Source organism: Micromys minutus (assembly GCF_963924665.1).
Source record: "Micromys minutus genome assembly, chromosome: 21".
Taxonomy (NCBI): Eukaryota; Metazoa; Chordata; class Mammalia; order Rodentia; family Muridae; genus Micromys; species Micromys minutus.
Window position 1 is genome coordinate 47716441 of NC_137956.1, and position 15148 is coordinate 47731588.

General features: G+C 46.5%; 1 protein-coding gene across 2 annotated transcripts in view; it reads left to right on the top strand.

Annotated features, from left to right (window-relative positions):
- ITGA9 (integrin subunit alpha 9) overlaps positions 1-15148 on the top strand; it is a 273563-nt gene that overhangs the window by 148888 nt on the left and 109527 nt on the right. For both annotated transcript variants that reach the window (XM_080934771.1, XM_080934772.1), the window contains 2 exons: positions 3101-3250; positions 15057-15133. In XM_080934771.1, coding sequence (XP_080790897.1) covers positions 3101-3250; positions 15057-15133 — 227 coding nt within the window. The remainder of the gene's footprint in view (positions 1-3100; positions 3251-15056; positions 15134-15148) is intronic.

The following is a 15148-nucleotide window of genomic DNA, read 5'->3' on the forward strand; positions in this document are numbered from 1 at the left end:
TACCCCCTCTGCACAGGGTTACAGCAACGTGCCATCTTTGTATGTGATTGCTGGGGACCCAAGCTCAGGCTTGTAGGACAAGCAGTTTCTCCATCAAACCATCTCCCAAGCTCCAGAACAAGGCATTTTTAAAAGAAGTTGCTGGAACCTAAGGTGACCCGAATGGTTTTTAAGTCGCATGTTATGAGCCGGACTCTCTCACACACTCACTGAGGGGACTGAGGCAGGAAGGTGACAAGAATGTGGTCATCCTGAACTGTGCATAGCACGCACAAAGCCAGCCCCAACCAGCTACACGGCAGGGAAATCCCCCTTTGCTTTTGGTTCCTAGAACTCTGATCCTGCCACATACGGAACTTTGGCATGGAGCTCCTGGGTGTCTCTTACGCCTCTCTGTAAAAGGCAAGCTTAAGTCCACCCACCGGACGTTGTGAGGATTGAGTAAAATGAGGTTGACTCAGACCTTCAGGAAGGCCCTGAAGTCTGCATGGGGTTCAGAAATGTGACTGGACTGCTGCCCCTCCCCCACCTTCATCTTCCCCTGTGCCCAGAATGACAGTGCCCTTGGGAACATACTTCGGCATGAGATATTTAAATATTAAAGTGTAAGACCGTAAAATAGCTAACCGACCTCAGAGTAACACCAAGAAAGCACCCACATCTGCCCATCCCTCTCTCTCCATACCATAAGCCAGCTCTGAATCCTGGCTGGAGTCAGCAGGCTGGGGCACCAGGATGGTAGGCGCATGTCTTACTCCTGGAAAGATCTCAAGTCTTAAAGATCTGTCTGAAGGCGAAGAGTTCCAGAGAACTTTCTGGAAACTCTTTATCTAAGATGCTTACGTCACTTTGCTGGGGAGGCTCTGTATTTTTGTTTAGGCTGAAGAACTGACTCTTTCTCCAGGTGGATATTTTACTGAACACAGATGTGTGTCGTCTGCTTCTTGTTCAGGCCTCTGATGTCACTGTGTCCCTTGGCTCTGCCCCCTGCCTACCTCTTGGCTATATCTGCCTCCTATCTCAAGATACTTAGTACCTCTGACCCCCCCCTCCAGAACCATTGCGTTTCAAGCATCCAACACCTCTGAGAGCATTCAGCCCAACACCCTATGGTGAGATCTGTGAGAAAACCCAGAGTACTGTGGCTCAGTAAACCTGGGGCCACAGCCCCCTTCTCAGACACAGCAGGATTAAAAGCAGAATTGGCAAGCAGAACGCCAGGATGCTGTTTAACCTTGCTTTATTTTGGTGTGCCTGGCCCCCACGCTTACTAACCAAAATGCCCCACCCTGTGAGCCAACTCTGCCACAGGCTGGCCACTTCACTTCTAAAACACATCTCATCCAAACCGGGGGCCATTTGTCATCCTTATAGTCACATAGTGGGAACGTTTACAAAGGACACTGATGCTCCCCAGGGTGCGTGCTAAGCATGAAGATGGCAGTGACATTGACAGCCAAGCTGCTTGGCCCGTGTTCTTTCACATTGGATGAGAGTCTGTCCCCAGCTGTCCCCAAGGACAGCCATAGCTACCTCAGTGGGAGGGAATTGGCTGTTGTAAAAGGTTGGAGAAAGCCCTCTTCTGAGTGCTTCCTGAGACATTTGGAACATTCCGCCATTTTGAACACTACAAGACCCCAATCCTAACTCCGCCAGACTTCACAGAGAGTAGTGTGAATTCACAGGCTGTTTGTCCAAGCCTCCTATTGACAAGCAAAACAGTAAGATGCTGTTTAACACTTCTTAGTGTTGGTGTGCACACCAACAGTTACTAACCAGATTGCCACACTCCTAGGGAACCCAAGTTCCATTCTGAGAACCACCTCTCTCTTCTCTTGTTCCTTACAAAGCCTTTCTCGGTCCCGTTCCCCGCACCACACCGCTTGTTCTTCATGCTGGTTACAGATCAGAGAGGCTGTGGTGACAACCTCCTCAGCTTTACCATTAAGGCAGGCAATCCCCAGATAATGTGCTGGCCCTTAGTGTAAGACTCCTGAACAGCACTATTCTTGCCTCTAATCCTCACCTTTGAGCGTGTGGGTCACCTGAAGTCACCCAGAGTCACCCAGAGTCAGTGCCACTGTGAATAAAGATCATGACCTTAAAAGTTGAAAAGCTCCATGTCTTTAACAAGCCTGTGTCCTCTGAAACTGAGTCTTGGGCCTTCCTTGTTCCTGTCCTATGTGGTGATAGGATACGGGAGTGTGTTGTTTATCTCTAGAAGCTACATTGTAGACCCAGCATTTTCTATTCCCTCCTGCAGTGATTTGGAGGAGAATTGTCTCCCCTAGACACCAGGATTTGAACACTTGGTCCCCAGAGAGTAAAGTTGTTTGGGAAAGTGTAGAAGAGGCAGCCTTGCTTGGCGGAAGTGTGTCACAGGAAGTGGGCTTTGAAATTTGAGACCCTCCACCACTTGCCATTCTACCTCCTCAGCCTCATCCCTTCCTGCTTCCAGCTTCCTGTTCCTGCCGCTCACTGCCATGCTCCCCACCACAACGGACTCTATCCCTCTGGAACCATAACCCCAACAAACTCTTCTATAAGTTGCCTTGGTCGCAATGTTTTATCATGGCAACAGAAATGACAACTCCCGTTCCACCAGTCCACCACTCCCTTGGGCCTTGAAGTCCCGTACCTGACGTCACTGATGGCTTCACCACCACAGTGTTTGGGGCAGTGTTGCTAGGTCCCCTGCCCTGACAGAAAACTCTGATCTCAGGACAAAAGCGCTGTGGCCATCCACACCCCCATGAAAACAAAGGGTTAGCAAAGAGAGTACAGATGCTCTCCCAGCCACCAGCTAGCATCTGATTAAGCTCATGTGGGGGACAAGGTCTGTAATGTCTTCCATATGTTCCACAGCAGAGGATTAGCATCACACAAGGTAGCCTGAGAAATCCCTGCCTGGCAACAGAGACCAGGACAAATTGCCTCACCTACCGTGCCTACGAGACAAAAATCTTAGCTCGTGCAGGTGGTTGTGAGGGCCACTCGGGGGTGAGGGGGTGGTGGGGTGAGCGGGTCATCGCACACAGCGGAATGCTGCCCCAACATCCACATGTTCACTGCCAATGTTCCTTCTCATTCGCTGTTGCAGCGGAGGGTCCAGGATGTCATCAGCCCCATTGTGTTTGAAGCCGCCTACAGCCTGGGTGAGCATGTGACTGGTGAGGAGGATCGGGAGCTGCCAGACCTGACACCAGTGCTTCGGTGGAAGAAGGGACAAAGGATCTCCCAGAAGAATCAGGTTAGAGCCTGTCTAGTTTTGTTTCTGTCTCTGATAAAAGTCCCTGGTGGAGAGCTACGGAGGGGAGCAAGGGTTTGTTTTAGCCCTTGACTCTAGGTTACAACCCATCACTGCGGAGAAGTGAAGGCAGGCACAGTGAACAATATCAACAGCAGGAGAGAGACAGACAGACAGACAGACAGGCTGAGAATATGCATGCATTTCATCACTCAACTAGCTTTCTCTTACACCCCCCCCCACATACATACACATACACACATTCTCTCTCTCATGCATGTAGGCATGCGCAAGCACAAATGGGAAGGTGGCCCAAGAGCCTTGCTAGTCACCTAGACTCAGAACAAGGTACCAGGGGGATGAAGGAGGGTTAGAAGGAGGCGGGGTTTCTCAGTGAGCAAAGCAGAGTACAGGCCTAGCCTATGGTAAAACACAAAGCAGGGAAGAGATGGCGGCAAGATGGCATCTCCATTAAGAACCAGGCACCAGAGGCTGGAGAGATGTCTCAGCTGCTACGAGCACTGGATGCTCTTTATGAGGACCTATGTTCAATTCCCAGCACCCACACAGTGGCTTACAGCTGCCTGTAACCCCGGTTCCGGAGGCTTTGATACCCTCTTCTGACCTCTACAGGGACCAGGCACATGAGGAGCAGACACTCAGGAAGGCAAATCTTTCATACAATAAACATATAAACTGTGTGTGTGTAATAGGAACAGATTGTCCCTGACCATGGAGCGGTGACAAGATGTCAGTCAGCCTGCACACCTGTACTATTCAGTAATTCCTAGTAATAAAACCCCAGTCCAGAATAGTGACTCTGTTCTCTAAGGTAAAATCTTCCTATCTTAAAAATAAATAAATAAATCTGAGCTGGAGACATGGCTCAGCAGTTAAGAGCACTGACTACTCTTCTAGAGGTCCTGAGTTTAGTTCCCAGTAACCACATGGTGGCTCACAACCATCTGTAATGGGATCTGATGCCCTCTTCTGGTGTGTCTGAAGACAGCTGCAGTGTACTCACATACATAAAATAACAAATAAATCTTTTTAACAAGCTTGTATTGTAGACACAAACACTTGCATTAGAATTTACCTCAGCATCCTGTGTTTGTCGAGCTCTCCATACCAAACAAAGAGACAACGTCTAAGTCAAGTCAGTATGTTGTAGCTCTGAGCAGATTTTATCTGGCCCTAATCCTAGAGTTTCATAGAGTACCGAACATCTTAAAACCTTTTATTGACTAGTGTTGTCTACGTCAGTCAGTGACCCAATGCAAGCCAGAGATAAGGGGAAAGACTGGTATCAAAATATAGTTCTTGGTCACTCCAGTCATGCCAGGCTCATTAATTAGCAGTCAGCCAGACAGCTGACTTGCTGTCCTCCGAAGAGGCGAACCAATGGTTTAAGGCAGCAGAATTATCCAGCCAGTCTTTGCTGACTGAATCCCGCCTCCAGAATCTAAAGTCCCCACAGGAAGACCCAGCCCTGCATCCTGCCATCCACCTAACAACATCTGTGGGCCTGTCAGTCAGGGTTCTGCCCAAAGCGTGAGCTGGCAACCAAGGAAAACTGAGTTTACAGGAAATGTGGGACATGAAAAACAGCAAAGGCCAATTGGAACAAAAATAAAAAGAATATTTTACTTAGACGGCAAAAGGTTATTTTGTGAATAAAAACAAAAGATTGTGAACATTTATTTTGTTTTTGATAAAGGGTCTTGTTGCACAGCCCAGACTGGCTTTGAACTTATAGTCTCCTGCCATAGCTTCCCAAGGCTGAGATTACAGATAGGTGTCCTCACACCCAGTCCGAGGTTATAGAAGCTCTCTCTCGGTGAAGGTGTTTGGTTCCCAGTGGTCACTCTGTGTGACTCACAATCTCCTGTAACTTCAGCTCCAGGGTATCTGTCCCCCTTTCCAGGCTTCCAAGAGCACCTGCACCCGTGTGCACATACACGCACGCACACATAAATAATAAAAGATTTAAGAAGCGACACACTAAATAATGCTGTGGTTCAAACAGAGAACGTATTAGACAGGGATGTGGGGTGACCGAATGAACACAAGGAAGAAGAAGGGTCTGGATGGCAGACGGTTGTCTGGTAAAGCCCCATGCTCCTGGATACACCTGGTCTCTGTGGAAAAGAGCATGTCGCCAAGACAGACCTTGGCTTTAATGCGAAGTCACATAGACATAGGAGCATGAACACAAATTATAGATTTTAGTCTCTGCCTCCAGGCCTCATAGCAAAAACAGTGATGTCATCAGATTGACCAGATACATTGTAAATGAATAATAGTTCTCTAAACAGCTACTTCATCTCTCCGTATCTCTTTTAAATTGGTGAGTTGGGAGAGACCGCAGAGCTCGGTGAAACAAGGAACTGCAGAGGTCAGCAAGAGAATCCTGGCTGCTTTCGGGATGGCGTAAGAAAATTTGGGAATAGGGAAGATGGTTCTGTGTCTAAAGGGCTTGCCACACAAGCATGAGAAGGTCCGGAGGGGAAGAGCTGGCAGGAGAGACTAGCCATATTGGCAAGCTTTGAATTTGATTAAGATACTTTGTCTCAGCTGCTGGAGAGGTGGCTCAGTGGTTAAGAGTATGGACTGCTCTTCCAAGAGGTCCTGAGTTCAATTCCCAGCAACCACATGGCGGCTCACAACCATCTGTAACTCCAGCTCCAAGGGACCTGTCACCCTCACACAGATGTACATGCAAACAAAACACCAATGCACATAAAGCAAAATAAGTCAATTATTTTTTTTAAAGACACTCTACCTCTGTGACTAAGGTGGGAGAGAAACCAAGGATGACTCCTGATGTCAACCCTGAGCCTCCACATGCAGGTGCTCCTCCGAACCCCCATACATGAATGTGCCTACACACACACACACACACACACATACACACACACACACACACACAGGAGAACTGACATTGGCAAAGGAAGATTCCTGGACCCACCTAGACACATGAAACCAGAAACTTTCAGGTTGGCATGGGTTTTAATAAGTTAACCTGACACAGCTAGACCTGCAGCGGTAGACATGCTAAGAGTAGCAATTTCCCCGGGAGACAGGCAGGAGGTGAGAGGGAGGGAGCGGTGGTTTAAAGAATCCCTGTCTGGTGTCAGGAATTCAGTGGGACAGCGCATTCATCTGGTACACTGAGTTGTCACATCAGTATGCTTTCTAGAGACGCAGAAATAATTACCACGATAAGGACGAGCAGACATAGGTAATTGCTTTTCCCTTCAGAGAGACCCAGTGTGGGTGGAGAGAGCAGTCTGCTTTTTTTTTTTCTTTTTAACCTTGTCACTCAGGTTGAAATTAAAAGAAAAGAAAAATATTGTTCTTAGATCGGAAGGATTGCTCGGGAGCCCGAGACTTTCTGGGGAAGCTGCTCTTGCTTATCCTTCTTTGCCTGATTATGAAAAAACAACAGAATCGAGTCAGCTTAGGCTGTCCCCACCTCCTCCATGTGGCTTCCAGATGTTGGCTCTGTTCAAAGGGAAGAACAATGGGCAGCTAGCAAGAGCCACTCCAGGAAGCAGAGGTAACTCAGGAACCGTCTCTGTCCCCATGAGCTCAAATAGGACACATAGCACATGGATCTCCCTGTCGGTCCCCTGTCCTCCCACGCTCAGCCACACTGCCTCTCACCGAGATGGGGCACCACACCCGTGTCCCTGAATAACTCCACCACAGCTTTCCTCTCAGAGTCAACGGGACCCTGAACGGTGGCCCTGATCCTCCAGTGCTCTCCAGGGTCACCCACATACTAGTCCAACCACCCCCAAACTTCCTGTGCTGTGTGCTGTGTGTGTATGTATGTGTGGGGGGGGTGTAGGGTATGTGTGTTTGTGATGTGTGTGGGGGGGTGGTATGTGGTGTATGTGTATGTGTATGGTGTGTCTGTGTGTGGTATGGTGTATATGTGTGAGTTTGTGTGTGGTGTGCTTGTGTGAGAGAGTGAGAGAGAGTATGAAGTGTATGTAGGGTATGTGTGGGTGTGCGTGGGTGTGGGTGTGTGGGGTGTGTGTATGTTTGTGTATGTTGTGAGTATGAGGTGTGTGTGTGAGGTGTGTTTGTGTGTGTTGTATATGTGTGAGGTGTGTGGCGGTGTGTGTTTGTGTGTATGTGTGAGTGTGTGAGAGAGAGTGTGTGTGTATTGTGTGAGTGTGAGAGAGAGTGTGTGTATGTGTGTGTGAGTGTGACTCTATCTTAAGTTGTTTCTCTGGTACATTTTTCTTAGCTACAGAAAGGTGACTGACACAAGGAGAGATCACCCCTGGGCTTGGTAGCTCAGTAGGCAAAGTTCTTACCCAACACATATGAGGCTCTGGGTTCAAGCCCCACCATCATTGGTGTAGTGACTGAATGACTATAACCCTAGTCCTCAAAAGGTGGAGACAAGACAATCAGAATCTCAAGGTCATCCTGAGCTAACATCTGTGAGTTCAAAGCCATCCTGGTCTACACAGAGTGCTAGGCCAGGCTAGCCTGCTCTACATAGAGTTCCAGGTCAGTCAAGGCTCCATAGTGATACCCTGTCTTAAAACAGCAACAGCAAAAGCAGCCATCTTGTGTTTCCTCCATGTGGACAAAACTGAAGCAGAGCTGAAACTTCTCAAGCCACTGTGCACTCTCACCAGGGGCCTCATGAGCGGCGCTATTGGGTTTTATTAAAATAGAATAAGAACAGAATTGGGACTGAGAAAAGTATTCTCAGGTTAGGGTAATTACATCACTTAAAAATGCTAAAAACCATGCCAGGTGTGGTGTTTTGAATAAGAATGGCCCCATAGTAACTGATATTTAGTCATCAGGAAGTTACACTATTTGAGAAGGATTAGGAGGTGTGGCCTTGTTGGAGACAGTGTAGTCTTGCTAGAGGAAGCCTGTCACTGGGGCCCGGCTTTGAAGTTTCAAAATCCCAAGCCAGCCCTGGTTTCCTCTCTTCTTCTCTGCCCACAAATCATAATGTAGCTCTCAGCTACTGTTCCGGCGCCTGCCTCCTGGCACCACACTCCTTGGCACCATAGTAATGAACAAAACTGAAACTGTAAACAAGCCCCCAGTTCAATGCCTTGGCCATGGTGTGTCTTCAGAGCAACAGAACATGATTAAGACACCAGATGACAAAGGTTCATATATGAATTGCATCAAGCTGGGACCTCTCATACCTGGGACAGTATAGTGGAGGAATACCAAGTCATAAATGTCACTTCTGTGGTCCTGGCAAATGCTACAGTATGAGACGGACACCCGTTGTGAAGTCACTCAGTGTATCAGGATACATCTTGCTTGTTTGCCTTTAGATAGAGCCTTCTTGATTAGTCCCCTTGGGTGGGATTTGAAACGCATTACTCAACCTAACCCAATCATCAAAGGCTTCAGCCTGGGACTTGGTTGCCTTAGCAACTTTATATACAGTGTATAACCCATGTACATAACTGTAGTTTAGTTTTTAAAAAGTATCTTCTGTCTTACAAACTGACCCTTCTCCGATCCTAGCAGACACATTTAGTGTCTATCCTCCCTGTTACCTGAGAAGGGGGGATTTTTCTAGTATGGATGTGGTGTTAGAAATGGCTCCCTGGCCTGTGACCAAGCCTGTTGTTTTAAGTAAAGTTTGTGTGCATAGTAGGCCAGGAGGGGTGGATCAGAGGTAGAAAAGCTTGCTGCACAAGCATGAGAAACATATTCAGACCCAAGAGCCCATGGAAATTCTAGATGGGATTGGTGGCCCACCTGTAATTCCAGCCCTCACAAGGGCTGTGTAGACAGACAATCCTCTGCACAATCTGCCTAGGGAGACTGGTCATGTATGTGAGCTGTAGGTTTCCTAAGAGACCTTGCCTTGAAGAATAGGGGGAGGAATGATCAAGGTTATTCCCGGCATCAACCTCTGGCTGCCACACGAATGCCCACACACATGCCCAAAACACACGTGAAAATAGAACAAGGATTATCACTGTATGCCCATGCCGACCCCCAGACAATCACTGCATGAGATGTCTGTCTGTTGAGTCACTGGAAGACAGACAGCAAAGGTGACAAACTCAATGACATCCTATCTCACTCTTCCCAGTCAAAATTTGCTAGCCCCATCTTTTATAAACCTCGGGTAAAGATTCGGTGAGAAATGAGAAAGATTTTCCGGATGAACGTGTAATCCCCAGGGGTATCCAGGATGAAGAAGGGTGAGGGAGGAGCCGGAACAAGAAGCTAAGCTGGAGGCTGCTAGGCACTCCGCTCCTTGTCCTCACGGAGAGAGGGTATAGCTTCCGACAAGGAGAGATGAGATCAACCCTCCTGGCTAGGAAGACTGCTTCCAGGGAGGTGAGCAGTCAGGGCTGTGAAGACCTGCAGGTAGAGGCTGGAGGGCAGGAGAGAAGAGGCTTCAGCCGAGCTGAGTTTGGCCTGGTCTGATAGAAGTGCCACACTTGGGTTTTCCAGAGGACTCTGGGTATAGGTAAAAATAAGTTGACAGGTTTCTCCGGGACCAAACTGACAGCTGTTGGGACTGCTTGCCTGAGGGGAACATGGTAGCTGGACTGTTACCTTAAAGCCATACCCTCTGTGCTTCATGCCGAGGAAAATTTTGTCATTATTCCTGGAAGCACTGTCCTCCTTCAGTGTGTTGAAGCTGTGATGTGGCAGCTGTCTTACCTCCCAGAGGTGGTTCCTAGGAAACAAATTGGCCATTTTCCCAGAAGAAACTGGTCCAGGTCCACGGGAATCAAATTTCAACCTCAGCATACATATGTGTGGCCATGTGTGGCCAATGAGTGTATATGCATGTACACACACGTGCACACAATCACACACACACACACACACACACACACACACACACACACACACACACTAAAGCACCACTCACTCTATGGTTTTGGTGTTGGGTACAGAACCCTTGATGTAATAGTATACCACTGTTTTTACCCTTAAAGCAACTGCTTTCCCAATTTACTAAGGGGCTTGCTCAGCCCAGGTTCTAAGCTGTGCATCTTGCTCTGTGTCTGGTGTTTATGACTTAAGTAAGACTGTTGGGTTGTCAGAGTGTTCACTGAACACTCTGGTAACAGATTGTTAAATCTATTGCTGCACGAAAAACCACTCAGAAATTTGACTCCCATTAGGAGTTGAGGATCTTATATGTTACACCACTTCTGTTTTAATTTTACCTGTTGATGAGTTGTTGCCATGTTGTTGCTGTTGAGAACACTGATGTAATAAGCAGGAGAATATAGCCATCTCTTCAAGGTGCATGTAACTTACACACCCACACATGTGAACATGTATATACCCATGGGCACACACACACACACACACACACACACACATGCACATGTTAATAAAAGACCTTATTCGTAATTACTGTAAATAGACTAAACTCCTGCAACTAAAAACATAAAAAGTAACGGAATAGGTTAAAATACAAACAAAATCAAACTGCCAGAAATTTACTTCTGGTCCAAGAGTGTACACATGGGCAGAAAAAAAAAAAAAAAAAAAACCTATGTGAGTGTTAACCAAAGAAAGGTGACAGTAGCTTGCTCATGTAGACTTAAAGTAGACGTTAAGGGCCAGAGCTGCCTCTGAAGGCAGTAAAGGTCTTTATATAGTAATAAAAATGTCAGAGGGGCTATCAACATGTAAACTCCCACATCAGAAAAGTTACATATGTAAAACAAATACTGCCTGACAGTAACACAGAACTCAGCCCCATGCCTTACTTTCAACTATGGGTAGATAGAGGCTCTATACAGAAGACTTCTGTCTTAGTTGCTGTTCTATTGATGTAACAAGACAACATGATCAAGGCAAACTTAGAAAAGGATGCATTTGACTAGGGGCTTGCTTACAGTTTCAGAAGGTGAGTCCATTACTATCATGGCAGAAAGCCTAGAGTTGGGTACCAAAGGCCATGTTGGACAACAGAGGGTTAATTGAGGCAGGCAGCAAAAAGGGGCATGGCTTTAAAACTGGGGTTTTGCTGATAGCAGCTGACAGTCCACTGACAGAAATGGGCAACTCACAATGTCAGTACAAAGGATGGAATGAAACTTAACCCTCTGGAGCTGGCAGGAACACGCAATGAGAAACTCAACTCTTTTAACTCTTAAGTGTCCATACCATCTTAGACAAAAATTCTTGATAAAATTACCTCCCAGAAGAAGTGTTACAGAAAAGGAGAGTTATAGAAAGATGTCAATAGTAAGTCAAAGCAGTGTTTCACTCTATAAGCTCATTATAAGTTCAAAGCAACAGTTTCCCATGACTTCCCTTTATCATGGGGCACACCTGTGGCCCTCATCTAAGACCTGACCTAGAATAATGTTTTTCCTTGATCAAAGATCTGTCCCAAGCCCGTATCTCTTAGTGTAATTTACAAAAGCTATTTGTATTCCTTATTATGCAGCCTTTACTCACTATTCTATGAGGAGGTGGTGTATTCTACTCTTGATTCTAACTTTATGACATCTTTCTGGAAAAATAACTAAAACCATCTCCTTAAGCTTTCTTCTTAAAACTCTTTGAATCAAATTAGGAATTCTATAAAGGAATTCATCTAAATAACATTAATTCATGAAAGTTCATCTTCATGTTGATCTGTAAGAATTTTGCTCAAAAAAAGGAATCATTAGTCTATGTAATAGTGACAGGAACGGCATATCAGCAGTGAGAAACCATCCTGGGATGAAGTCTCTAGGGCTGTACCTCTCTAGAGTACACCCATCATAGCCATGCAAAAATGTGGGCCATCTCCATAAAATTCACTTGCTTGCCATAGTCTTCCCTAGATGACTTCTGGCAAGCAGGCAGGCAGGCAAGCAGGCAGGGCACTGGGGCAGTAGCTAAGGGTTTACATCTTCAAGCACAAGACAAAAGGAGATCAGAGACTGTTGTGAGCTTTTGAAACCTCAAAGCCCCACCCCCTGTGACACACCTCCTCCAACAAGGCCACACCTCCTAGTCCTTCCTAAACAATCCACCAACTGGGACCCAAACATTCTGAAGGCCTATGGGGTATGGGGTTGGGGAACATTCTCATTCGAAAAACCACAGCCAACAAAGGAACATAAGAGTTAGACAGCATTGTAGATGGGTAGACCCAATAGACATGCACAGAATGTTTTACCCAACAGAAGATCACCCAATGATCACCTATCTTCTCCAACGTACAAGAAACAGTCTCCACAGTAGACTTCACATGAAAACACAAATCCTAACAAAGCTTAAATCATACCAAATGTCTTTCCTGACTACAATGGAATAAAACTAAAAATATCAATAGCAGAGAAAAAAATGGGGGAAATGGTCAATTTGCTTATGGATTTTTCATTTGGCAGGGCTTGGTCAAACTACCTCATTCCTCTGTACAGAGTAAGTCCCCACCAGGGACTCTAAGATCCTTAGGAGCCCTACTTCCATGAAAACTCAATGACATGAGAACCTGTTTACAAAAACCTGGAGTTTCCTTGGCTCAGAGTAGCTAAGATCTAAGAACAAATACTAGGAAAAAACTTTGTTGCTCTTTATGCAGTTGGCTTGGAAGTCATATATCACAGCTTTTGTTGTAGCCACAGACCCTGCTGGATAGCAGGGAGTTAGTCATTAGTTTGTGATTCTCTGTGAAAGGAACTCTCTTTGTAGCTTTGTAAGAAGCATGGGGGAGACATGTCTGAGCAGATCCTTGAAACATACCTTGGTCTACATTGAAGTAGGTTCACATCTACTCCTGTTTCACCATCAATCAGGAAGTCTCCTGGTGCCCACTTGTCTACACCATAAAATTTAAGAGGTCTATCCAAAGATGGGTGGTGGGATCCGAGAGCTGGGTTGTTTGGGTTAGTAGGACAGGACCCCAAACTTGAAGTATGTTTGTCACAGAATAGATTGAGAATCCATTGTCTCCTCAGTTCTTACCTCTGTCAGTTGTCACCACTGAAGTCACCTCACTCCCTCCCATACTTCATCCCATGCTGTCTACAGAAGGCTCATCAAGGGCACACCCAGGCATGGAAAGAGTTCATGAGACAAAGCTGGAGTGGCTCGTGCAGTCAGGTCCTGCCACTAGAGATAAAGTCATCACACAGTTACTCAAAGCTTCCGTCCAACAAGCAGATCCCAGGTTTATAATGTGCACCTGGCATTGGAAGAGGCCACATCTGTCTCCCTTACCTGTAAAGTTAAAGATGCAAGGTCAGGAATTTTTTTATTTTTATTTTTTTGAGGTCTGGTTGTTGAGAACCTGATGTTGTACGATGAGAAGATGAATCTAAAGGAAAATAAAAAATAAAGTTATCAATGTAAAGTCAGTAGACCTTTGGTAACAAGCTTATAGTGCACCCGCAGGCTTAAGTTCCATCAGCTTGTTAACAATGCCTTTATCCTCATCCCTGCCCCAAAGCTCACAGGGCCTTCCCTTCATTTCCCTTCATTTCCCTGTACTTCTCTCCTCTCTTCCCCTTGGCAGTGATATCGCCCAAGTCTTTTATTGAAGCTGCTCTGGAACTTGGCTTTTCCCTTGCTTCAGTAGGGTCCAAAGGAACACAGGAAGTTGCTCTTTTTCCCCAAGACTTCCATGACAATTAAGGAAGGGAATGTTGGCTGGGACATTTTATTCTTTTGGAAATGTGGCATGCGATTATGAATTTCCATGGGCAAAAACTACCCTGTCTGGTAGAGTCTAGACTTTATATTAGCCAACAGGCTTTCTAGAGTCCATGCTGGCACTGAGAGGCCATGCGGACTGATAGTGTGCAAGGGAATAAGCTGCCTAGAACTGTGCCTGGGTAGGAAGGGGGAAAACCCTCTCTGACTTGAACAGGATCCTTGAAGGAGTTTGAAGGTTGATAAGTTAGAACTAGTGAAGGGCAATGGGTTCTCCTTTCCAAATGGTAAAAGAGTGGGGGCTATGGAGCACCTCCATTGTCTAGTTGGGAGGACGTTCTCCATGGATCAGAACATCAGAGAGATGGAGACCACAATGAGGGACCGATGCTTGCATCCTCCTACTTCGGAGGAGTTGTATCCTCAGCTGGTGTAGTTGCATGGCTAATCTTCACAGGCAGGCCCACAGTCCAGAGCATCTCTAGAACTAGAACCATTTCTGAGGCCCTGTACTGAGTGGAGCTTTGGCTACTGAGAGCCAGCTCCAGTGAGAGAAACCGCATTCTCTGCTTATAACTGACTGCTAAAATCATCCCTGTCATCTTGCATTCTCAACCCCGAGGCCTGAACACCTTTGACATTTCCCTCTGGGGCTAAAAATTCAACATGGCCCCATTACTTGTTCAGGAAAAGGCTCAAGGAAAGACTTTGTTCCTCCCCAAGAGAGATCCTAGAAGAAATGAACAGTGCGGTGTCTCAGGATACTTCACACGGATGGCTGGTCCCTGATATCTGAGACCATTCTTAGGCCAGGATGTGCTGAAAGGCATCTGTCATGCACGGCCATGCTGAGTTTTCTAGAGCATGGGGAATGCAAACTGAGGTGTTAAGGAAGGGCACAGTTTCTTACCCACAGAGCCATTTTCTCCCCAGCCTGCCTGCATGCTTTCAGAAGGAACTACATGAAGCACTCAGTAATTTGAGCATTAGAACAAAAAAAATGCACTCTTGGTCTCAGGACCACTGTTGACAGGGATTCCCGGGAAGTCCCCTCTGCGCCCCAGGGAGCTGGCTTCCTGGGTCGGGGAGGAAAGTGCCTGGAGGCTGGTTTACAAGAAGACAGTTGGCCATTATTTTTGTTTATTGAAATTCTGTACTGACATTTGCATGTTCTCTCCCACAGACAGTTTTTGAAAGGAACTGCCAGTCTGAGGACTGTGCTGCCGACCTGCAGCTTCGGGGAAAACTGCTGCTTTCCAGGTACGTCACCATTCC